Consider the following 26,648-nt stretch of genomic DNA (forward strand, 5'->3'; position numbering starts at 1 on the left):
CCCCATAGCAGGGAACAGATAAATCCTATCATAATGACTTATGGTGCCAGAGAATGCATTGCTCTTTCTCTAAATCTTTATTGCCGTTTTCCCCACAGATTTTTCAAGGTGAAATTAATTAGGTGAAAAGACACAGATTTACTTATTCAATAATGTAACAGAAAGCTACCTTAAGTTTCACTCAACCCACGTTAACTATTTTTCCCTCTGGGTTGCACTACTTTGGCCTTTCCATCTTACTTCATTTTTCCGTATTCATCTTTACATATCATATGATCTTTGAGGACAGCTTGAGGTCTGCTTTGAGGATGACTCCGGATCTACTCTTTTTGAGAACTTTAACGTCTATCTCAACAGTTTAAATTAAGATTAGCAAACACAGGAAGATGTCAAGAAATTTAAATAAAAAATATGCTTCAAATAAGCCCATAATTTACTTAAAGATAATGATAATTGATGACATTGTCATAGTTTGGATGTTTGTCTCCCCAAAACTCATGTTGAAATTTGATCTCCAGTGTTGGAGGTGGTGCCTACTGCGAGATGTTTGGATCACGGGAGCAGACCCCTCATGAATGGCTTTGTGCTGTCCTTACGGCAATGAGGTCTTGTTCTATTAGTTCCCTCAAGAGCTGGTTGCTAAAAAGAGCCTGACACCTGCTCCCATCTCTCTTGCTTCCTGTGTAACCACGTGATCTCTGAATACATGACCTCCCTTTGCCTTCTGTCATGAGTGGAAACTTTGAAATTTTCACTAAAGGCCCAATATTCCAGCTGGAAGAATCATGAGCCAAGAAATTTTTCTATGTAAATTACCCAGTCTCACGTATCCCTTTATGGCAACACAAATTTACTAAGACAGGCATCAATAATATATATTTTATCATATGCTTACATTATCAATAACATGTTTCTAAATGTAATATCAATAAAGTAAGAGATCTTACCTAGACCATGTCTATGTGTTGACATTGGTGGTAAGACAGTCCATGTCTTGGTTTTGGGATTGTAACATTCAACAGTGTTCAATGTCTTTAAGCCATCTCGACCTCCAATTACAAAGAGTTTGTCATCAATAACAGCCACACCAAACTGCAACCTTCTGCCGTTCATCATCCCTGCCTGGATCCACAAATTTGTTCTCAGATCATATTTCTCTATAGTTGTAGCTCCTAATAAAACATAAAATCAAAAAGTCACCAATTGCTATAAATCCAACAAACAGCCTGCCAAAGCAGGGTACAAATTAAGATATAAAAACACTCTTGTCACATTCATTTTTTTTTTAAAAAAAGAAGTGACAGAAAAACAAAAGGAGTAGTAATTCATCTACTTTATTTTCCCTTCTTGGCAGGCATGAATGATCAAAATAGACACAAATGTTCATCTTGTTTGACTTACATAATGGTCTCATGCTAAACTATTGATTCGGTAGAAACATTGGTGAGCATGACCCAGTTCTGTCAGTGGATTTTACAACTTCCCTCTATCACTTTTGTCATTAAAAAATGTAACATAATCCCTGCTTGAAAAATATTTATGAAAGCCTTTTAAATAAATAAGTTATGTATGTTATTTGTATAATTTCTGAAAGTTAATTCAATAAAATATTACCATATTTTTCTTTAAATTCGTCATATGCCTTAAATAACTGAAAGTTTTAAAAGTCAAGTGTAAGATATATAAGCAAATATTTGCTATGCTTTTTAAACCAGCTTTTAAAAAATAATCTGGGGAATAGCTTAATAGAATTTTACAAAATGATCTTCTGTCCTGAACAATCATGTTAGGATTCTAATTAATATAGTTTATATTTCCTAAAAGCTTTTTACATATAAGTTTGAGAAATACAATAACTCTGACTAATAAAATAGAAATTGAAAGAAGCAGCTAAATTGATGGTGAGATTTGTTTTAATGGGTTTAATTACCCAATTCTCATTAAAAATGGCTGTGTAGAACAAGCTCCCAAATGTTTATATGATATAATATAAGCTGACAAACACTGATCTTGATGTAGTGTTTGACTTAATGTTCAGACTCACCTTCACCAGTAAACACCTTCGATCATGAAACATTTCTACAAAGGAAATTAACATTCTTGTGTACTTTCACTTAAGCACTGATGATCTATTTTATCTGTAATAAAAGTTTGCAAATCTAGGGAATATATTCCTCTGGGGACTCATTTATTCTTCAGAACCTAGCTAGTAATGAACTAAATGAACACAAACACCTTCGTAACAGAAGTTTTGCTAATTAAAGTAAAAATGATACAATTTATGACAATTTTTACTTAAAGGTAATAGCAATAATTAGATATGTCACATCTGCTTTCTGATATTGCTAAAAATATAGGTTCATTTAAATATACAACTAATTTTGAAGTATTAGGAAATTATTGTTATTGTTAGATAAAAATAAATTGCAACTTTCACAAAAGTTATTCAATACTGTTTATTAACATGTATAATATTTTAAACAAATGTATTTATTTTATATTTTAACATATTTATTATATTGAATATTGAATGTTTTATTCATTTGCCTTTGAATCAAAATTCTAAAGCAAACTACATATTCGAATAACTTCAATGTCATCTGGATTTTCAAAGCTTGATAAATTTGATATTATATGAATGCATAACTAAAAATTAAGAGTTATACACAGATGGCCTGGAGTGTGGCTCATGACTATAAATCCAGCACTTTGGGAGGCTGAGGAAGGTATATCATCTGAGGTCAGGAGATTAAGACCAGCCTGGCCTTGAACTCTGTTGAAACCCCATCTCTACTAAAAATACAAAAAAAAAAAAAAAAAAAAATAGCCGGGCATGGTGGCTCATGCCTGTAGTCTCAGCTACTTGGGAGGCTGAGACAAGAGAATCCCTTGATCCTGGGAGGCAGAGGTTGCAGTGAGCTGAGATCATGCCACTGCACTCCAGCTTGGGCAACAGAGTAAGACTCAGTTGCATAAAGATAAAGAAAAAAAAAAAGGGGGGTTACACAGATATCTGTCTTTTTTGACTATATTTGACCAACGGGAGCAGAAGAATATAATCTAATCCTAATTAACACAATCTCATTACGCTCATATTTTCTGGTATGAGTGGACAAGGAAGAAAGTATTTGAACAATTATAATTCCCACAGCCTCCAAAGCCTTGCTGAAAACCTTTGCAGGGAATTTGAGGTCCAGTTACCCTCCTCAGAGGAAATAGTTAGGAATGAGTGAAATTAAGACTTCTGAGCAACCAAAGGAGTTGCAATTCAAAAAGGAAAACTCAGGAATTGATTTGGATTTCAAAGCCTCATTCAAATAAACTAGATTTGTCTTAAATCTCAATACATGACAGAATTTTTAACCTTTACAGTTTTTCCTGTAACTTCTATCTTCAAAAGTGACCTACTCACTTATCCTAGTAGCTACAGCAGAAATAGGAGCTCGTTTCCATCTTCATTTTTCAAATTAGAATTTATATTAATTTCCTATGGCTACTGTTAAAAATATTTCCAATTTAGTGACAAATAACACAGATTTGTTATCTTACAGTTCAGGAGGTCAGAAATCTGAAATGGTTCTTTCTGCACTAAAATCAAAATGCTGCCAGGACTCCATTCCTTTCTGGAGGCTCCAGGAGAAAATCAGTTCTCTTGCCTTTTCCATCTTCTAGAACAGGGGTCCCCAACATCCAGGACGTGGACAAGTAGTGGTCCGTGGTCTGTTAGGAACCAGGACGGACAGCAGGAAGTGAGCAGCACCCTGAGCTCCATCTTCTGTCAGACCAGCCGTGGCATTAGATTCTCATAGAATCACAAACCCTACTGTGAACTGTGCATTGGAGGGATCTAGGTTGTTCATACCGTATGAGAATCTAATGCCTGATGGCCTGAGGTGGAACAGTTTCACCCCAAAACCAACCACTCCCCTACTCTTGTCCATGGAAAAATGTTCTTCCACCAAACTAGTCCCTAGTGCCCAAAAGATGGGGGACCGCTATTCTAGAGGCCACCACATTCCTTGTTGCTCCATCTTCTATCCCCAAAGTCAGCAACATTGCATTTCCCTGACATTGACCCTTGTGATTACATTGGGCTCATACCAATTTAATCAGACATAATGTAGAACAATCTGTTTATGTTAAATTCAGCTGGTTAACAGCTTTAATTCCTTCACAAGCTTTATCTCAGTCTTGCTGTGTAGCATAACATATTCACAGGTTCCAGGGTTTAGTATATGGACATTTTTCTGAGGGGGAGGTGCATTATTCAGCTTACCTCAGAAACCAAGGCCTATTTATACTTCAGTCTTCAATCTTGCTTCGTTATATAAAGTTAAGCAATACAAAATGTAAAAGGATCTTTTACATTTGTAGAACTTACTCATACTAGCCAATATAATTGATTTTCTTCTTCAAATGTCAGCAGGTATTGTAAATGCTTTATCTTGTTTTTAAGAAGAATAAAATTAAGGTATGCTTTCTCTTTTTAAATGGAAATTATTATTAATATTAATATCCTTTATAGAATTTCCTAACCAACATACTTTATTAGCTCTCTATCTAAGCCTCCTAATTCTATGATTATTATTATTAGTTTATCAATTTGTGAGTTTTGTTGTTTTCTTTTGTTTATAAGAGTGTATGTATTCCCCTGGCTATTTTCTGAGTCAGAAGAAAACAGAATGCCAGTTTTGAGTAATTTTAGCCCTTTGTTGTCCCTTAGAGCAGAAGCAATATTTATCATAATATAGATTACAAACAGACGACAAGTTAGAGTGGACTGCTGCAGTGGTATGTAATAAACTTGGAAGGGATTCAAAAGGAAAGTTTACTTTAAGACATAATTACTTTGGGGTTACTCTGTTAATGAAGCCATCACTGGTATCTCAAATACCTACAAGGTGAAGGCAAATTACTCTGTGCATAGAGTATACATTATTCAGGTGATGACTACCTAAAGCCCTGACTGGACCACAATGCGATCCGTGAATGTAACAAAATTGCACATATATACCCCATAAATTTATTAAAAATATAATGAAATGTGTGACCGCAGGCATGACAGAGTCCTGACCATTTTTGTTAACTGAAGAATGCCCACTCCACTGAAAAATAACAATTGCCACTTTGTTGTTGCCATTAGAAATTCTGGCTTAGTATTGCCAGGTTTTTTGACTTATGAAGAAGAGGCAGAAATCTAGATTTTTAAAATGTGCAATCTCCAAACAATAAGCATATATGACTGATTTAAATAATGTTTAAGTACATTGAAACAAACACATGGCCACATCTGCCATAGAGAACTATGATTAGGAGTGGTTATATCCTCATTGTTTTTCCTCTTAAACTCAAGACCGCTGCCATTACAAACATGTTAAGGTTGCATTAACTTTAGTAGGAAATTATGTTGTCATTCTGTGAGCTTTTGTATAGTAATAATATTTTGTAAAATGTATACTATAATTTATTAAAATCTAAAAGGATCTGTAAAGTATCTTAACCGAATGTACTTACGTAATTCAAAGGTGGATCTCATTCATGATATATAGAAATCTGAAATAACATTAGGAATTTTTCTATTTGATATAAGACTATATATGATATAGTTATGTGCAATTTTATAAACTTGATAAATTGTTATAGACTATATGCCAGTTAAGGGCTAGGTGTATAGCATTTATAGTAATATCAAATTTTGATATTGAGTTATTAGAAATAATTCCTGAAATGTCCATTGATCATTTTCTGTAAAAAGTATTCATAAGGCTGATCTGAATGGAATTGCATTTACAACTAATCAATCATAACCAATTACATGTTCCCTTGTTCATTCTCCATTCCCATTACTTCACTCGATTAGCCTCAAATAGAAGTATTCATAAAACCAAGAGAATTCATGATACATATATTATTAAGAGCTACTTGATACTTTGTGCATATTTTAATTGAAATATTCTTCTTAAATATTGAGTAAAGGTGTTTTGTGTAGGGAGTTTATAAATAAGATATTAATAAATAATATTTAGTGAGTATTTCCTTTGCTTTACCTACATTAGTATATTTCATTTTATAAAAGCCTGATGAGATGCATATTATTGTGTCAATATTACGTAATAAAAAACAAATTACAGAAAACTGTAATTACTTGCACAGTGTCTCTCAGTTAACACCTGGTACATCCACAATATTAACCTGGCTCTAGAGCCCACTCTGAGAAACACTTCTTTTTGTAACTTTATCCCAGATGTAGAAAGAGTTAATTGCAATTAATATATGCAGTAGGTAAAAGTTTAAAAATTCCCCTTCCTGAGATTGCATGACCTATTTTCCAGAACCTGTGCATATGTTGAATTATCAGTCCACGAACTGCCATGCTATAAAGCATTGCTGACTTTACAATAGGAATAATATCTCATTGACCCTGATGATGTGATCCCCTGAAAGTGAGAGATTTTTCACCCTAGTGGTAGAAGGGGAAGGAGAGTTAATGGTAGAAGGGAAAATCAGATAATTTGAAGCATGAGTAGGACTTGCCTTACCGTTCCTGGCTTGAAGATGGGCCATATAAGAAGGAATGCAAGTGGTCTCTAGAAGCTGAGAGTGATTCTGACCTGACAGCCAGCAAGAAAACAGTACCTCAGTTCTACAACCACAACGGAATACATTGCGTCAACAATCAGAATAAATTTGGAAGAGCTCCAGATGAGAGTACAGCCTAGCTAACACCTTGATTTCAGCCTTTTGTGATCTTGAGCAGAGAATTCAGACATGCCACCCCAGGCGTCGAACCTACAGAACTCTGAAGTAATAGATGGCAGTTGTTTTAAGCCACTTTGTCTGTGGTAATTTGTTACAGCAGCAGTACAGTACAATTCTTTCAAATGTGCATTTTTACAATTTATAAAGCATTGGTTTTTCAAGTTCAATAAATTAACCAGAAGATATTATATATAATACAAATACACAACTACTTTCCTCACGACAAAACAAACAGTAGATTCCTTTCTCAAAATATAAAACTGAGAAAAAATGGTCCAGATGTTATCCAAAGTACAGTTCTGGGTCTCTCTGGAGATATTCACTTATATAGACAAATACAATTTTTTTATGGGGGAAATAGTAATTAATGTTTGTACACTATAGTTTGACAATACAGACAGCAGAATTTGTGCCTATATCTATAATTCAAGCAAATAGCAGCCTCATTTATCTTGCATACAGCACAGAATTCAGTGGTAAAAAGTTTTATGAACTGACAAAAGAGATACGACAAAAAGTTCCTAAAAAGAAGATAACGCTCTCTTATTCAACTCACCAGAGAGGTCTTTACCTGCTCTCACAATGCTTTAACTACAATTTCAATGTAATATTAATAACTGGACTTCAAAGCCGTTTTACAAACCCATAAAGCCGAATGATTTAAGACAATTTAAAGCAGCAATGTGTGGCAGTGAGAAAATAACCAGGAGAAAAGAATGCATCGACTTAAATAGAACAATCACTTACGGTTATTAAACAACAGCAACAAATGATAAAACCCATATTATATAATACCTAAAAGACAGCTTGGCCTAACACTCTGGTGACCTTGATGCCATCAAATCATTAGGAAAAAGTTGTTATGCTTGATGTATTGTCTTTTAAAAAGCAGTAAATAGTGAGAAGCATTTTGGAATACTTTAAAATAAAACATTTTTTAATGATCTATAAAACATGAGACTTCAAGCTTTAAAAAATATAATTATAAAGAATTACTTATTTTTTCAATGTCTTATAGTATATGCATTTCATTAACTTTCATGTATTCATATTTCTATGAAAAATAAAGCTTTAGTATAACATTTTTATACTTATATAAAATGTATCATTGCAGGAGAAATGTTTTTCCAGTACAAATAAAAGTCTTTATTTTCTAAGTAATTTGTTATATAAGAGTGGCTTTGAAAACATTTCTAAATCATCATAATAATTCCAAATGTGCCAAACAAGCAACCAAAATATTCCATAACAATCCCTGATAAAATATTAATAGAGCAACATGTAGTTATGTGTAGAGATATAAATTGAAGTTTATCATTAAACTTAATGCTAGATGTTGAAGTAGATCTATAAATTTTGAAAATCCAGCATTTTGCTTGCTATTAAACTAATCTCATTGATATGAGGAAGTACAAAAATAAGTCTAATTCTTGGCTCATAACCAAGGAAACAAAGAATATAGAACACATTTCTACTGTATGTATTACATGTAATAGTTCACCTTAATAGCTAATAATTAATACCTTTAAAATCTTAGAAAAAATAAAACACTTCCAGAAGTAGGCAAATCAGAAAAGCAGAATACAAGTCAATACAATATTTAAATAAAAATTAAAACCATTTAGAGAGTAGAAAGAAGATAATAACCTATTTAAGTTAGCACCATTAAGAGCAAATGATCTAAAAATAAAATTAGCAAGCTAAGTGCCCGCTCTAGATAAAAAAAACCAAAACCAAAAACAAAACAGCACTAAAATTCTGTTGAGAGATGCTTGTTGAATTAATGAAAAAAAAAAAACCTAAACTACACTGATTCTGAATGATATTATTGCATAATTTATTATTATGTAACATTTAATATATTAATAATAATGATATTTGTACAAGGAATTTATAAAATTATACTGATATTTCTTTGGAAATTCAACTGTATAATATTAGGAAGTAAATTCTTTAAAACCAGACAATTTCTAATAGGATGCTCACAGGGAAAAAAACCCTACCAGATATTAAAAAGTATATAACTATAGAGGTTTCTTTAAACCAAATTACTGATGAAGAAGAATAGCTACATTAATGAATGAACGAAAGCCAGAAATAACCCTAATACATATGAGTATTTTTAATGTAATAAAAGTGGTTATACACATCAATGGAAAACATCTTATTATATAAAAAACTAAGATAATTTGTTATACTTTTGAGAAAAATAAGTAAATCTTGATTCCTGTCTTATTCCTTATACCAGAATGAATTTTAGATGAATTGATTAGTCAAGCACAGCTCATATGGCCACAGAACTTGATAAATGTTTGTTTCTGTTCTCTGGGTTCACATATATTAACCAAGACAGAGTTTAAGTTAACTTCTAGAATAAGAGTCACAGTCTTATAAACCCTTAAGAGAACTACAGATCAAGACAGCTGACTAGACTCAAGTAGCATGTACCTCCTCCACAGAGACGAACCAGAGTAATAAGTACATACTCACACTGTACAGGTCATCTAGGAGAGAACAGTTGGATTCATCAGAGAAGAGACGGAAAGTGCCAGAAGTAAGTAAAGATAGTGTTCCAGGCAGCTTACCCAGCTAGGAACAGACTGAGAGCTGCAAACCAGCTGAGATCCTGGATGTGGGGAAACAGTAAGATAGAAACCCACAGAGCTCAGAAATCGGCTTTAACAATCTGGGCCATGGGAGAAACCCCTGACCAACCACTAGGGCCTCATGCCTGATATATGGAGCTGCCTGAAGATTCCCAGAAATGTTGCTCCAGAAAGGGAACCCACACAGAAACTCAGAGGTATTTGAGCCTGGAGTAATCTCAGTGGGAAGCCATTTTGAGAGTGCAGATACTGGGGACCTACGGACATGGCTACAGCCACTGCAATGATCCAAGGAGGAACAGGGGCAAATAAGCACACCCAGGCAACCTCTGGTAGGGTACTTGCCACTCTGCTACAAGTTGCTGATCAGTTTAAGACGCAAGTGGACCATACACTCCACAGTTCATGCTACATGCCTTGGTGGTGCTCCGACCCTCTCTAGTTCCAGTCCCAATATGTCATTTTGAGAGTTTAATACTGGGCTGAGCCTTGCCTTTGGCCTGAGTTCAGGCTGACATGAGCACAACTGTCACCTGACCAAGGACTGACAGATAAACCATGTCATCCCATGCATATCTAGGACAATACTCACTGCTCTGCAAGGGACCGATGAGAGACCCAGTTGTAATTGGACCGCACTCCCCATGGCTTCTTTTCACACTGCTTGGTTGAATGGCGCCCTGCCCTCTCCAGGCCTAAGGTACCATTTAGAGAGTTTAATGCTGGACCAAGCCCACCCTTGGCCTGAGCTTAGGATGATATGGCAGCAGCTGCTGCCTAGCTAAAAAGGGACAGGGAAATAAGGCCATTCTAGGTATGCCTAGGACACTACCCACTGCTGTTCAGGGAGGGTGCTTTTCTCCCTTCTCTGTTGCTTCTGCTCCCACCGCTACCTACTGCCTCTTACTCTTCAGGACCACCTTCTAGACTGCTGTTGTTAGACTGAGACATGAGCAAACCACACTCGTCATGTAGCTCACCTGAGAGGCACCCCACTCTCTCCAACTATAATCCCACACCTGACACCATTCTGAGTGTGTAGAGATGTTGTTTGGTGACTGCTGGCAATGGCAGGCATTTTATTTTCAAGACTAAAGAGACTGGAGAGCTTGTTCTGGAATGGGAGAAGGACTTTCAGAGCTGCAATGAGTGGTGGGCGTGGAGAGTGCTCCAGCAGTTGGCACTGGAATTAGACTCTCTCCCATTACAGGACTGGAGTGTGAGGAGTGTTGCTGAAGCTGAGGTTTCTTGCAGATGGCAAGACTGCAGCCAGGGCAGCTTTGGAACCTGAAATCTGTCTGTGTGGGTCATTGCTGGGTGTCCCAGCCTGCTCTTTTGGTCACTTGGGGGACAGTGCTCCTTAGCTCCGAAGAATAAGAAGGAGGTAGATGCCACTCTCCTGGAGATCGAAACTTTTGTGCGGTTTGTCCCTAAGGGAAGATGGAGTGCAGCCACTCAAAGTCCGCCATGCACCAGCTGCTGAAGGGAATACCACCGAAGCCCAGGAATAGATATGGAAAGCGTGTCACCTCTTTCCCCCTACACCTCACCTCAGTGTACTGCTGGAGACTCAGTAGTGGTTTTTCCCTCTGGACCCAGGAAGTGTGGGCTGAAAGAGACGGTTTCTTGGGCTTCTTTAGCAGCTCTACCCTGACTAAAGGCGAACATATCCTGAGGGAGGGTACTTTTCTTCCTTCTCTGTTGCTTTTGCTCCCACTGCTACCTATTGCCTCTTACTCTTAAGGACCACCTAGTAGACTGTAGCCTGAATTACATCACCAGACAAAATTATATTACTACAACCAACAACATCTTAGAAAGCCACTACACAAACATTTCTGCAACTAAGGAACCCCTACAGAGGTCTGGCACTCTGAAAGCACCCAGAAATGAAGTCAATAAATGAAATACCATATATGCCACAGCCATAACCCCCAGGTAAAAAATAGGATAAAAAATCAAGAAGACACATCCAAATGTTAGCAAATTTAAAACAAAATACAAAGTGTCAGCTCTCAGAAGAGAAACAACCAGCACAAAAACTCCAGCAATACAAAAAGTCACTGTTTTGTCACCTCCCGAGGATTTCAGTAGCTTCCAAGCAATGAATCCTAACCAGAATGAAATGTCTGTAATGACAGATATAGAATTCAGAATACGGATGGCAAAAAAAACTCAATAAGATCTGAGAGAAAGTTGAAATTCAACACTACGAAGCTAGAAAACAATTCAAAATTTAAAAGATGACACAGTTGTATTGGAAAGAATCAAACAGATTTTCTGCAATTAAAAAGTTCACTACAAAAATTTCAAAATACAGTTGGAAGCCTTAACAGCAGGCTAGACCAAGCAGAAAAAAGAATTTCAGAGATCAAAGACTAATCCTTTAAATCAACCTAGTTAGACAAAAATAAAATAAAAAGAATTTCAAAACATGACCAAATACTTCAAGAAATATGGGATCATGTAAAACAACAAAATCTACGATATTAGCGTACCTGAGAGAGAAGAGGAAGCAAGCAACTTGGAAGACATATTTGAGGATATAACTCGGGAATGTTTCCCCAATCTTCCTGAAGAGGCAGACATGAAAATGCAAGAAATCCAGAGAACTCCTGCGAGATACTATCCAAGAATATAAGTCCCAAGGCACATAGTCATCAGACTATGCAAGGTCAATGCAAAAGAAAAAATTATTGAAGGCAACTAAGAAAAAGGGTCACATTACCTATAAAGGGAAACCTGTCAGACTAACAACAATCTTACAAGCCAAAAGATATTGACGGCCCATTTTTAGCATTCTTAAAGCACAGAAATGCTGGCCAAGAATTTCATATTCTCCCAAACAAAGCTTCATAAATAAAGGAGAGATAAAGTCGTTCCCAGTCAAGGAATCAATAAGAGAACTCATCAGCACCAGACTGGCTCTATGAGAGATGCTTAAGGGAATTCTAGACATGGAAATGCAAGAATTACACTTGCTACCACAAAAGCACATAGCCCATATACCCTACAAAGCAACTACACAACTGAGACTACAAAGCAACTAGCTAACAACATGACAAGGATAAAATCTCAAATATCAATATCAACATTGAACATAAACAGCCTAAATACTCAATTTAAAAGACACAGAGAGGTAAATTGGATTTTAAAAACAAAACAAAAACAAAACAAAAAAAACAAGACCTTTCCTTCCACTGTCTTCCAGAGACCCATCTCATGTGTAAAGAGACCCATAGGCTCAAAGTAAAGGGATAAAGAAAGATGTATCATGCAAATGGAAAAAGAAAAGAAAAAAAAAAAAAAGAAGAAGAGCAGGATCACTATTATTTTATCAGATAAAATAGAGTTTAACAACGGAAAAAAGGAAAATGAAGGGCATTAGATAATGATAAAGGGTTCAATTTAGGGAGAAGACGCAGTTACTCTAAATATATATGCCCCCAACATTGAAGTGCCCAGATTTATAAAACAATTAATTGTAGACCTAAGAAAAGACTTTGACAGCCACATAGTAATAGTGGCAGACTGTAACATCTTACTGATAGCATTAGGCAGATCGTTGAGGCAGAAAACTAACGAAGAAATTCTGGACCTAAATTCAACACTTAACAATTGAACTTAATAAACATTTACAGAATACTCTAACCAACAGCCACAGAATATATATTTCTCTTGTTTTCAAATGAAACATACGCTAAAATTTACCACATGCTTAGCCATAAAGCAAGTATTAATAAATTAAAAACCAATTTTAATTATATGAAGCATCTTCTTGGCTCACAGTGGAATAAAAATAGAAATAAATACTGGGAGAAGTTCTCAAACCATGCAAATACATGTATACTAAACAACTTGCCCCTGAATGACTTCTGGTTGAAAAACCAAATTAGAAGAGAAATTAATTGTTCTAAAAAATAAATGAAAATAGAGACAACATTACACAACCTCTGAGGTGTGGCAAAAGCAATATTAACATCAAAGTTTATAGTGTTGAACATCTACATCAAGAAAACAGAAAGATCTGAAATTAGCAACCTAACCGAACATCTAAAGGAACTAGAAAAACAACAACAAACTAAACAAAGCTAGCAGAATAAAAGAAATAATTAAAATTAGAAAACAACTGAATGAAATTGAACTGTACAAAGAATCAATGAAACTAAAAGTTGGTTAACAGAAAAAAAAGAGAGAAGATACTAACCAACACAGTCAGAAACGACAAAGTTGACATCACAACCAATTCCACATGAATACAAAGGCTCCTCAGAGAGTGCTTTGTACACCTCTATGCACACAAATGAGAAAATCTATAGGAAATAGATAAATTCTTGGAAACACTACCTCCTGAGACTGAGTTAGGAAAAAAACATTAATCCAGAACAGACTAGTAAGTAATGAAATTGAATCAGTATTAAGACATCTATCAAACCAAAAAAAAAGCCCTATACCAGATGGCTTCACAGCAGAATTCTGCAAGACATACAAAGAAGAGTTGGTGCCAATCTTACTGAAACAATTCCAAAAAAATCAAGGAGGAGGGCTTCCTCCCTAACTCATTTTAGGAAACTCATGTCATCCTGATAGCAAAATTTGGCAAAGATACAACAGCAACAGCAACAAAACCACAAGCTAATACCCCTGAGGAGCATAGACACAAAAATCCTCAACAAAATACTCGCAAATCTGAATCTAACACCAGACTCAAAAGTTAATTCATCACAATCAAATAGGTTTTATTTCTGGGATACAAGAATAATTTAACATATGCATATCAATAAATGTAATTCTCCACATAAACAGAATTAAAAAAAATAACCATATGGTCAACATAATAGATACAAAAAAAAAAAAAAAAGGCATTAGATAAAATCCAGCATCCCTTCCTGATAACAATCCTAAACAAACTAGACATTGAAGGAATATATCTCAAAATAATAAGAGCTATCTAAGACAAACACACAGTCAACACCATACTGAATATGCAAAACCTTAAAGTATTCTGCCTAAAACGTGGAACAAGACAAGGATGTTCACTATAAATCCTCTGTTCAACAATATTGGAAGTCCTAGCTTGTGCAGTTAGGCAAGATACAGAAATAAAAGACATCCAAGTAGGGAAAAAAACTCATATTATCTCTCTTGACTGATGATATGATTGTATGCCTACAAAACCATGAAGATTCTATCAAAAGACCCTACACTTGATAAACAGCTGTGGCAAAATTTCAGGATACAGAATCAATGTACAAGAATAAGTGGCATTTCTATATACAAATAATGTTCAAGGTGAGAACAGAATCAATAATCCAATTTCATTTACAATATACACAAAAAATAAAATACCTAGGTATAAGTCTAATCAATGAGATGAAAGATATCTATAAGAACTACAAAACACTTCTGAAAGAAATCATAGATGACACAAATAGAAAAGCATTCCATGATCATGGATTGGAAGAATCAATATCATTAAAATGTCCATACTGCTCAAAGCAATCTACAGATTTAATTCTATTCCTATCAACTTTCCAATGTTGTTTTTCACAGACTTAGAAGAACTTTTCTAAAATTAATATGGAACCAAAAAAGAGTCCAAGCATCCAAAGAAATCCTAAGCAAAAAGATTTCAAATTATACTATAAGGCTACAGTAACCAAAACAGCATGGCACTAGTACAAATATCAACACACAGACAAATGGAAAAGAATAGAGACCACACATCTACAGCCAACTGATCTTTGACAATGACAACTAAAAAAATAATAGGTAAAGAACATGCTGTTCAATAAATGGTTTTGGGAACACAAGCTTACCATATGCAGAAAAATGAAATTGCACTCCTACCTCTCCACACGTACAAAAATTAACTCAAGATGGACTAAAAACTTAAATGTAAGACCTAAAACCATAAAAAACATAGAACAATACCTATAAAACACTCTTCTAGACATTTGCCAATAATTGGCAAATAATGTATTACTATGTCCTGAAAAGCAAATGAAACCAAAACAAAAATTGACAATTGGGAGCTAATTAAACTGAAGAGCTTTGGCAAAGCAGAAGAAACTATCAACAGAGTAAACAGACAACCTATAGAATGGAGAAAATATTTGCAAACTATGCTTCTGACAAAAGACTAACATCCAGTATCTTTAAGATACTTAAAAAAATCAACAAGTAAAATTAAAAAGTGAGCAAAGGACATGAACAGATACATCTCACAGAAGACATACATGTGACAAAGAAACATTAAAAAAATACTCAACATTACTAATCATCAGAGAGATGCAAATCAAACTCACAATGAGATACCAGCTCACACTAGTCAGATTGGCTATTATTAAAAAGTTAAAAAAGGCTGGGTGTGGTGACTCATGCCTGTAATCCCAACAATTTGGGAGGCCAAGGCAGGTCGAGTCAAGAGATCAAGACCATCCTGGCTAACATGGTGAAACCCCGTCTCTACTAAAAATACAAAAATTAGCTGGGCGGCTACTTGGGAGGCTGAGGCAGGAGAATTGCTTGAACCCAGGAGAATTGCTTGAACCCAGTGAGCCGAGTGTGCACCACTGCACTCCAGCCCAGCAAAAGAGTGAGCCTCCGTCTTTAAAAAATAAAATAAAATAAGGCCGGGCATGGTGGCTCGCCCCTGTAATCCCAGCACTTTGGGAAGCTGAGACGGGCGGATCACAAGGTCAGGAGATCGAGACCATCCTGACTAACATTCTACTAAAATACAAAAAAAAAATTAGCTGGGCGTGGTGGCGGGCGTATGTAGTCCCAGCTACTCGGGAGGCTGAGGCAAGACAATGGCGTGAAGCCAGGAGGCGGAGCTTGCAGACAGCCGAGATCGTGCCACTGCACTCCAGCCTGGGTGACAAAGTGAGACTCCATCTCAAAATAAATAAATAAATAAATAAATAAATAAAATTTTAAAAATAAAATAAGTCAAAAATAACATATTGACAAGATTGTGAAGAGTAGAGATTCCTTATATACTGTTGGAGGGAATGCAAATAACTTTAGTCCTTACAGTAAACAGTTAAGACATTTCTCAAAGAACTAAAAACAGAATTAGTATTCAACCAAGCAATCCCATTACTGGGTTTATACCCGAAGGAAAAGAAATCATTCTACCAAAATGACACCTGCACTCATATGTTTACTGCAGCACTATTCACTGCACTGCAGCGCTATTCACAATAGCAAAGACATGTAATCAACCCAGGTGCCAACCAGTGGTTGATTGAATAAAGAAAATGTGGTATATATATACACCATGGAATACTATGCAGCCATAATAAAGAATGAAATCCTGCCGTTTGCAGCAACCTTGATGCAGCTGTAGGCAATTATCCTAAGCAAATTATCACATAAACAGAAAACCAAATACCACATGTTCTCACTCATAAGTGGGAGGTAAACACTGGGTTCAAAAGGACAGAAAATTGGAAACAAGTAACACTGGGGATTCCAAAACTGGGGAAGAAGGAAAGTGGGAAAGTGTTGAAAAACTATCATCCATCAGGTACTATGTTTACTTTTGGGGCAATGGGATCATCAGAAGTCTAAACCTCAGCATCATGCAATATACCCACGCAACAAACCTGCACATGTACCTGTTGAATCTAAAAATTTTTTAAAAGCTGTAAATGAACTAGAATATTAAAAAGTAGATGATTAACTTTTACTTCTAGGTGGGCTCACTATGAAAGATTTGTGAGGGAAAGCCACAAAACCCAGAAGTTATAAGGTACATTTTAATAAATATATAACCACCAACCATCTGAATATAAAATATATTTACATCAAAAATATACAAATAGAGAAACAAAACACTGAAAGATAAACAAATGAACTATACCTTTTAAGAAATATGAAAAGGCTATATTTTGTTGGTATATAAAACATATTAATCAAGAAGAAAAATAGAAACATCAAAATAAAAAATATGCTAATGCATAAGCAGGGAATTAATGTGAATGCAATAGGTAAATATCAGAAAATTTGCTTAGGCTTTCCTAATAATTAAATAATTTTACAGATTTTCAGTAGATTTAGAAGATGTATAATTTTGATGGTCACATCTAAATCAGCTGGTTAACATTAAATCAATGCAACATTTTAGGGCGGCTGTGTGTGAATGCAATTAAGTACATAGTAAATTTAGAGAATGGATAACTTTTTTTCTTTTTTTCTTTAAGACAGTCTCCCTCTGTCACCCAGGCTGGAGTGCAGTAGCCCAATCTTGGCTCACTGCAATCTCCTCCTCCCAGGCTCAATTGATTCTTCTGCCTCAGCCTCCTGAGTAGCTGGTATTACAGGCATGGGCTGCCGTGCCTGGCTTTTTTTTTTTTTTCCTTTAATAGAGATGGGGTTTCACCATGTTGACCAGGCTGTTCTTGAACTGCTGGTCTGAAATGATCCACCCTCTGGGCCTCCTAAAGTGCTGAGATTACAGTCACCATGCCTGGCCTGGAAGTTGAATTTTTTTTTATATGTAACTATCTATTTTAAATATTGTACCATAAATATTTCTTAGTGCTATAATTAAAGTTCTAGTTCATTATTTTTAAAAGCAGCTTTTGTTACTAGTAATGATGTCACAACAAAGAGACTTTTAAAAAGGTAAACCAAAACTTAAACTTATTATTTCTATCATTATTAGTTAGCTACCTTTTTATGGCAAAGAGCTCATATTTTAAAAACTTTACAACAAAATTCAAAAACTAGCCGAGAGTGGTGGCACATGCCTGCAGTCCCAGCTATTCGGGAGGCTGAGGCAGCAGAATCGCTTGAACCCAGGAGGCGGAGGTTGCAGTGGGCCAAGATCGCGCCACTGCACTCCAGTCTGGGCAACAAAGCGAGGCTCCATCTCAGAAAAATAAAAAATAAAAATAAAAATAATAAAAAAAGCTTTACAACAAATGAGCACTCTTCATATTAAAATATTATTGTGAGACTATTTTACGTTTTCATCTTAAAAATGCTTACTGAACATAAAGTCATGCTACTTGACATTTTCAAATAAAATATTTATTTTTATAACTAACATCATTTGCCAAAAATAAGCAAGCCCTTGCTATTTATGTTATTAAAATGCCCTATGCCCCAGTAAAGATCTTGCATATAATATGTGAATTTTTCTAGCTTTTGTTGAAAATGTAGATACTGGAATGAAGGAAAAAGATGGCAATCATGACAATTCGGTTCTAGTATTCCTGATTATATGGCGAAAAGAGAAGTCATAAAATGTCTTTATAGACATATAGTAAAAGAATATGAGGTTCCAGTGATCTCCACCTAAACTATAAGCCTGTAAAAAATACATGTTTTCCTTTTTCATAAATGAGCACCTGACCTCACTAAATTATTCTAATTGAAGCCTTTCTGTGATTCATTGAGATTTACTCATTTCAAAATGCAGGATTACATTAGTGCCACATTAGGTGACTTCTATTTATCTCTGAATCTTTTACTTATTCTCTGCAAGTCTGTATCATAGAAGTAATTTAATTTTGCCCTAGGGAGACTCTTTCTCTTTTCCAGAGAATAGCCACACACTGGAGAATTAAGATCACTTATTCATGAAATATATACAAAACACACTCAGACTTATTACCCCATGAATCTACTAAGGGAGATTTAGTGTGAAGGAAAGATATGTTTATTTTCATTTGCTGTACATTCACAGGGAGATTGATCAAAAAGAATGTACTGAGTACTCAAGAATTTATAATTATGGTAGGCCTTTTATCATAACACATGAATTTTTTATTCAGTCTGCATTCATACAGTCTCCATTCCTAGAAAGATCTACAGAATGCACAATCATGAGGTTCAAATCCTCTATTACGAGGAAAAATAAAGCTATTAGTCTGAATTTAGAAATATTTGACCCATACATTTTACTCTGAACCACCCTCAGCAGAGTCCCCAAAAGTATTTACAGCTGAATTAGTCACTAAGATTTGTCTCTTTATAGTGAAGATAAGGCTGTAAAAGAAAACTTCACTTTTCGTCTGACAGCCTTATTTTATTCTCGGATAAAGAACTTGGCTTCTGGAGGCTGGAAGTCTCTCGTCCAAACACTCACAAGGGTGACATAAATAAGAATTTAACTTAACTCATAGGCATCCTTTTAAATTCTAAAGATGAATACAAACGCAGATACCCTATCTTAATTTAGTTATTCCCTTGGGATGCTTGGGGAAGTATGGTTCTCCTCTACAATATCCCTTAGCAAGACAGTAAGTGACTATCTATTTCAGAAGAAAATTCTTTGTGTGTGAAATGGAACTGAGCTTTGGCTGACATGATTTTATTCATAGTTTTGAGTTGTTTCTATAGTTGTGTGCAAACTAATGACCTTGAACAAGTAATCTCCAGTGACATACTACAAGTTCAAAGAAAAAGTGTTGAAGTGGAACCAAAGTGACTGAATGTAGTCACTGAGGCAAACATCAAGTAGGGCAGTACTCAAAAGGGCAAATATATAAATATATATATATACACACACACACACGCCTATATATATATATATATATATATATATAAATGCTTCTTTTATTATATTGCTTTTCTTCAGAAAAAGTCATAGAGTATTTTAATGTTATTTCTCCAATCTAATTGCAAATGGTCAGGTTTCTCTGACAGAGAATTGGAAGTGAATCATTTTCTTTCTCAAAGCCATAGGATGATTACTATTAATTAAATGCTGCAAAAATTATCCAGTTACAGAACTGCTGTATGAAAGGCTGTTCTTTAAAAGTTCCTACACTACAAGATAGTGTAGCTTGTCCAGTTCAAGCCAAGAGAGTAAAAATAAGGTCAAATATCTCATTTTCCATTTTTGCCTTGCAACAATACTGATAATAATGCAAAGAATGATGAGATTAATTCAGGATAAATGATCTGGCCAAGTCCTTTGAATACAAAGAGAAAGATATCAGAAGTTTAATCCTTAAAGTTATATAATTTATTAATTTAAATTATATGAAAATTCGAGGCATGCATGAAACATTAAAAGACTATAATACACTCTCCATAGTAAAATGATTCAATAGAAAATCTCTGGGAAATTAAGCTTTTATTTTATACTTAAGAATTAAAGTTTCTCACTTGCTTATATTTTTCTTCATCACCTTCCCAGCATTCTTATTATGAGGCACACTGAGAACATTTGCTTTGAGTTCACATGAAAGATTTAGTGCTATCTGAACAGACACCTGCCTGTTAATCAAAATCAGTAATTGACCTATGGCTGTAAGTCATCATTCAACAAGGAGGTAATGCAAAAAATAAAAGTAGAAATAAGAGACTTTTAGTTCTTCTTCACTTGTCCACTCAGTTAATCCGTACCTAAAGGACTGATGATTGCTACTGTTGCCTTAACATGCCATGAGCATGCTTAGGATTTCTTTTACCTAGGCTCTGCTTTTTGTTCATAGCTATCAAGTATAAGGTGATAAACAGAACAATGTGATAATTAAATTTTATTATTATTTTCTCTGCTTTGGCTCCAAAGATCAGTTTGAGAGTCTCAGCTTTTTACTTGGTTTATTCTTACTTTAGAATGAAATAATCTGTTATAAATTCCTTTGTCAAAGCCAGAGGGCTCTCTGCTTGCCAGCTGTCATTCAGTATGTAGGAAAGTTCATTTGACATTGTTTTCCTGTGTCAAGAAGAGAGCAGTCCATCTAAGAATCTGGATTCCCCTTTAGCCATATCAAAAGAGGGCTGCTCTTTCATGGGCTTGTACCTATTAAGTAGGATCTTGAGGACCCACCAACCCCATACCCTGCCATTCCAGTTCTATTTCTCTGTATCAAACTGTGCAATTTTATATTGTCTCCTCAGACACAGATAGTCCTCACTTTGTTCTGATATACATGAATTTCAGTTACTTATGGTTTAGTTAAGTAGCACCAGTCCCCCAATAACAGGGTTCACCTATTGGTTATCATAATATATTCACTGTGAGTAATTACATTAAGCACACATTTTACTACTAACTCTTCAGTCCACAAGTCATTACTTAACAGATGCACATCACCATCAATAATTCATCGTGTCAATTCTGTCAAAGTCTGAAGGTGATCATTAGCAAGTTTATGCACAGGCTTTTATGTTTACTCTCTGTCTCCAAGTGATAAGCTCGCTATCATTTTACAAAAAATAAAAAGGATAATTGAAATTGGCCAACAGAGACGTAAGTGTAGTATAAAAAGGGAAAGTGATAATACTAGCAGTGAAATTTGAATAGCATCACAGACTTTCATACCAAGTTAGTTGAGAATTGCCTCTGGAGATTCAACCTCATCCTTTACTCCCACTACTGGGATGCCTGTTCAAGGGACATGCAGGCTGAGCTTGCTCTGAATACCTCAAAGAATGCTCTTACGTAGAAAAGTAGGTAGAACAGGAGGTTGCCCGTGGTGTGACATTGTGAACTTGCACAGAAACTGCCCACTCCAGCTGCTGCTACATTACATTTGGGTCAAACAAATGTGACATTTGGCACTAGAAATTTCCAAGAAAAATACAGTAGAGATTTATTTTCTTCTGTAATAACAGTACTAAAACTCTTTTTTTTTTTTTTTTTTTTGGAAAGGGCAATAGTAAAAGTCATAGGCTTTGTGGATCATCTTGTGTATTTCTTTCTTGCAACCACATGACCACTGCAGAGTGAAAGCAGCCATAGACAACAGGTAAACAAATAGGTGAAACCCAATGAAAGTTTATGAATATTAAAATTTGAATTTTAAAACATAAAAAATGCATTATGAAATTTTTTTTCCAATCATTATAATGTACAAACTATTCTTAGTACATAAACCATACAAAACAAATGGTAGGCTAGATATGGCCATAGTTTGACAAACTCTGCTTTAAAAATATCCATAAATTATAAATTATTAGGAGAAAATGAAAATAAAAAAGCTTAACAAATGTTCATTGGTCATAATAATTTATTTATGTCTTTTTTTTTAATCTTTTTTTGAGATAGAATCTCACTCTGTCTCCCAGACTGGAGTGCAGTGGCATGATTTTGGCTCACTACAACCTCTGCCTCCCAGGTTCAAGCAATTCTCATGCCTCAGCCTCCCAAGTAGCTGGGATTACAGGTGTGTGCCACCATGCCTGGCTAATTTTTGTAGAAATGAGGTTTCATCATGTTGGCCAGGCTGGTCTCAAACTCCTTACCTCAGTTGATCCACACTCCTTGGCCTCCCAAAGTGCTGGGATTACAGGGGCATGCCACTACACCTGGCCTTGGTCATAATAATTTAAAGAGCCCTTCATTTTCAGAAAGAAATTAATGAAATTTTCAGATAGCAACTTGTATATGTGATTTAACTTATCAAAGTGGCCTTCCTCGCTACGTAAAATATCAACACTGTCCCCTCATTTTGTAATCTCCATTCCCCCGTTTTTACTTTATACTTCTGAATAAATAATTATCACATAAACTATTTTCTACTAACTTTTATTGCTTATAGCCTCATGAATAGAACTTAAGCTAAAACATGGTAGAAATTTTTATAGTTTTGTTCACTAGCACTAAAAACAGTGACTAGGCGGGCCCAGTGGCTCATGCCTGTAATCCCAGCACTTTGGGAGGCCAAGGCAGGCAAATCATGAGGTCAGAAGTTCGAGACAAGCCTGGCCAACATGGCGAAACCCCATTTCTACCAAAATTTAAAAAAATTAGATGGGTGTAGTGGTGGGCGCTTGTAATCCCACTACTTGCAAGGCTGAGGCAGGAGAATCGCTTGAACCTTTGAGGCGGAAGTTGCAGTGAGCCGAGATCATACACTGCGCTCCAGCCTGGGTAACAGAGTAAGACTCCGTCTGAAAACAAATAAATAAATAAACAAACAAACAAACAGATAAATAAATAAATAATAAAAAAAGAACAGTGACTAGAAATTAGTAGGCACTCAATGAATATTTGTAGCAGATTTAGATAATCCTAAAAGAATGAGTTTATAATCTGGAAACCCAAGAAACATATAAGGAGCAGACAATAGAAAGGATATCATTTTAATTATATTTCAAAATTAATAATTTCTAATTATTGAAATAAACATTTTTAAAAGGTCATGTTTTTGATTTGGGAGAAAATATCAGCAGCATTATCAGAAAGTGACATTGTCTATTCAACACGTGAGCACCTAAACATATGATTATAATTAGTCAGACTTCCAAATATATGAAGTCATTACTTATTTCTACCCACACTTCAGAGGTGGGTATTGCAATGGGCACCAGTAGAGATTCTTGAGTCACTTAAAAGAAATAGCTCCAATAGAGCCACTTACAAAAATATTACAAGTTATGTGCAACAAAAATACCTCAAATTAGAACCTTATAACAATAAGTGAAGTATCTAGTAAGAATAGTATAATATTTGTGACAATAATGATGTGTATAATTGCTATAAAATACAATCAATTATATTAAGCTTATAATATAGAATAACTGGTTTAATATAATTACCTGATAAAGATTAAATTGATATTGATATTAAAATTTTAATGCACATAAAATTTAGAAAACAATGGCTAATACAGTGAATTTAAAATATATATGTGCAATTCAGTTTTTCAAGAATATAACTTTATGTTTTTATAACCGAACTTATTTTGCTCACAAACTTTCTCTCAGGATAAACTGTTAAGACATCAAAAGCTTGCTATCAAGAGCTTGCATTTTAACTGTATTTGCTCTGTGAAGAATAGAAGCCTCACCTCCAACGAGTAGAGGTTTAAGTGTGACAGAAATTGCCACAAATGAATCATATATGTCATAATATTTCAAAATAAAGCTGTTTCCATCATTTATTGAATCAACATTTGGTTAAGTTGTTAACTTAAAACAACTTAACATGTAAACCTCTGGTCTTGCATCAGTATATACCTCAAAATGTCTCAAAGAAATAGGAAATGTTTTTACTCCCATTTTGCATATGAGACACACCAACATTTACAATACTTAATTACCCTACTAAAGTTTATAAGTGTTACACAACTTTTTCAATTTTATTAAAATAAGTGAATATCATGCACCCAAAGGTATTTGGAGTTGTTGATGAGGAGTTAGGCTCTAAAGTCTATATATAAGCCAAAAATAATAAAATAATTAAATTTTCATGGGCAAAGAATATTAGTCCTTACCTGAGGAATGGAGATCTAATGAAAGTTTTTACTGTATTTTATCTATATTTATATTTTGTATTTTACTGATCATGCTAAAAGTCATGATAAATTAATTTGATAGTAGAGAGCTGGGTGGATGGGACTGGAGAGAGAGACTGCAGATAGGGAGATCACCATCTAACATACTTCTGTGTTGTAAGTACAAATAAATCCATTTGAGAAGCACATGTTTTATCCCAGGACTGCAGAGCTGAGGTGATAAAGCTTCAACTAAAGTAGTGGAAATGTTGATGTAAATCAGACAGTCCTTAATAACTAATTAGCCACAGAGGGCAGAGCAAATCTGATAACTGATGTCTGAAGCCAAGTTAGATGGAAATATTGCTGATAGGGTGTATCCCAGATAGTATATTGATAGTTCTCTGAAAGTAGGAAATATAATGACTTTGTATTGAATTATAGAACTTTTATTTGACATTTATACAACATATTATGGCCTAGATATACTTACAAAAAAATAAGATCTATCTATTTTGTGTCGAAAAGTTGCTTTTGTTAAGTGAACATTATGTTAAGTGAAGTAAGCCGGGTGCAGAAAGACAAATACAGAGTGATTTCACTTTTGCGTAGGAGATAAAAAAAGTCAAACTCATAGAAGCAGAGAGTAGAATGGTGGTTACTAGGAGCTGAGAATCTAGTGGTGAAGACTGGAAAAATGTTGGTCAAGAAACACAAAATTTTAGTTAGGTAAAAGGAATAAGTTAGAGATCTATTATACAATAGATCTCTATGACATAACTATCGTTAAAAACAATGTGTTGTCTATTTGAAAATTGGTGAGATCATGCCTGTAATCCGGGCACTTTAGGAGGCCAAGGCAGGAGATCACTTGAGGAAAGGATTTGAAGACTAGCCTGGCCAACATGGTAAAACTTTGTATCTACTAAAAACACAAAAATTGGCCATGGTGGTGGGCACCTGTAATCCCAGCTACTCAGGAGTCTGAGGCAGGAGAATCTCTTGAACCTGGGAGGCAGAGGTTGCAGTTAGCCAAGATCCTGCCATTGCACTCCAGCCTAGGCAACAAGAGCAAAATTCTGTCTCAAAACAAAACAAACAAACAAAAAAAAATTACTGAGAGTAGATTTTAGCTGTTCTCAGCAGGGAAAAATATTTGAGGCAATTTATATGTTAATTATATTGACTGAGCCATTTCACAATATATACATATTCAAAGTATCATGTTTTAAACCTTAAATATATTAAACCCTTATTTTTAAATTGAAAAAAAATAAAAGTTGCTTTTTTTAACATAAATAATTGTTCTTTTAAGAGAATATACGTCCATGAAATTTAAATTTTAAAAAATGAGTGTTTTAGAATACTTATAGTAAGATTTTTATTTTAATAAGAATATATTAACTGAGACCTTTATAAACTTGTATTCACTTTCTGGACGTTCATTTTCTAGACAAATGAATTTTGTCTAGAAAAATTTTCTGGACATTCATATGTACATTTTTGGACATTTAAAGATATTAATTTCATGGTTCTTCATGCCTATAATTAGAACAATTTTAAAATGTGGGCTGAATTTTAATGTAATATCTGTTATATCAGATTTTAAAAACATGTTTTTAAAAGGTAAATCTCAATGGAAATTAATAAAACAGAATTTGAAAATAAGGTAAAATTATAATATATTTATAATTTTGGTATATAAAATTAATTTATAAAACATGAAATTGAAATAAATATAATAGAGCAAATATAATTTTTCAATTATATAATTTTTTATATTTCTAATATGTTTCCTGAAATCATAAGGTTTATTTAGCTGGCCTGAGATTTATTCCTTCATACACTGCACTTGAGAACTGAGTCTAATCTTTAGTAAAATTCTAAATAAAAATAATATAATAAGAATTAATGTATATCAAGTATTTAGCAGGCCTTTTAAAAAAGTCATTCTTGGTAGCAGGGTATGGTGGCTCACACCTGTAATCCCAGCACTTTGGGAAGCCAAGGCAGGCAGATCATGAGGTCGGGAGATAGAGACCATCCTGGCCAACATGTTGAAATTCTGTCTCTACTAAAAATAGAAAAACTAGCTGGG

General features: G+C 34.7%; 1 protein-coding gene across 1 annotated transcript in view; it reads right to left on the minus strand.

Moving 5' to 3' along the window:
- The window catches only part of KLHL1 (kelch like family member 1), a 431,623-nt gene that overhangs the window by 98,375 nt on the left and 306,600 nt on the right, over window positions 1-26,648 (minus strand). Inside the window, exons 11-13 of the mRNA XM_025364396.1 lie at window positions 10,779-10,795; window positions 10,550-10,597; window positions 948-1,172 (exon numbers count right to left, since the gene is read on the minus strand). Of these exons, the coding sequence (XP_025220181.1) occupies window positions 948-1,172; window positions 10,550-10,597; window positions 10,779-10,795 (290 nt within the window). The remainder of the gene's footprint in view (window positions 1-947; window positions 1,173-10,549; window positions 10,598-10,778; window positions 10,796-26,648) is intronic.

The sequence above is a fragment of the Theropithecus gelada genome, chromosome 17 (genome assembly GCF_003255815.1).
Source record: "Theropithecus gelada isolate Dixy chromosome 17, Tgel_1.0, whole genome shotgun sequence".
NCBI lineage: Eukaryota > Metazoa > Chordata > Mammalia > Primates > Cercopithecidae > Theropithecus > Theropithecus gelada.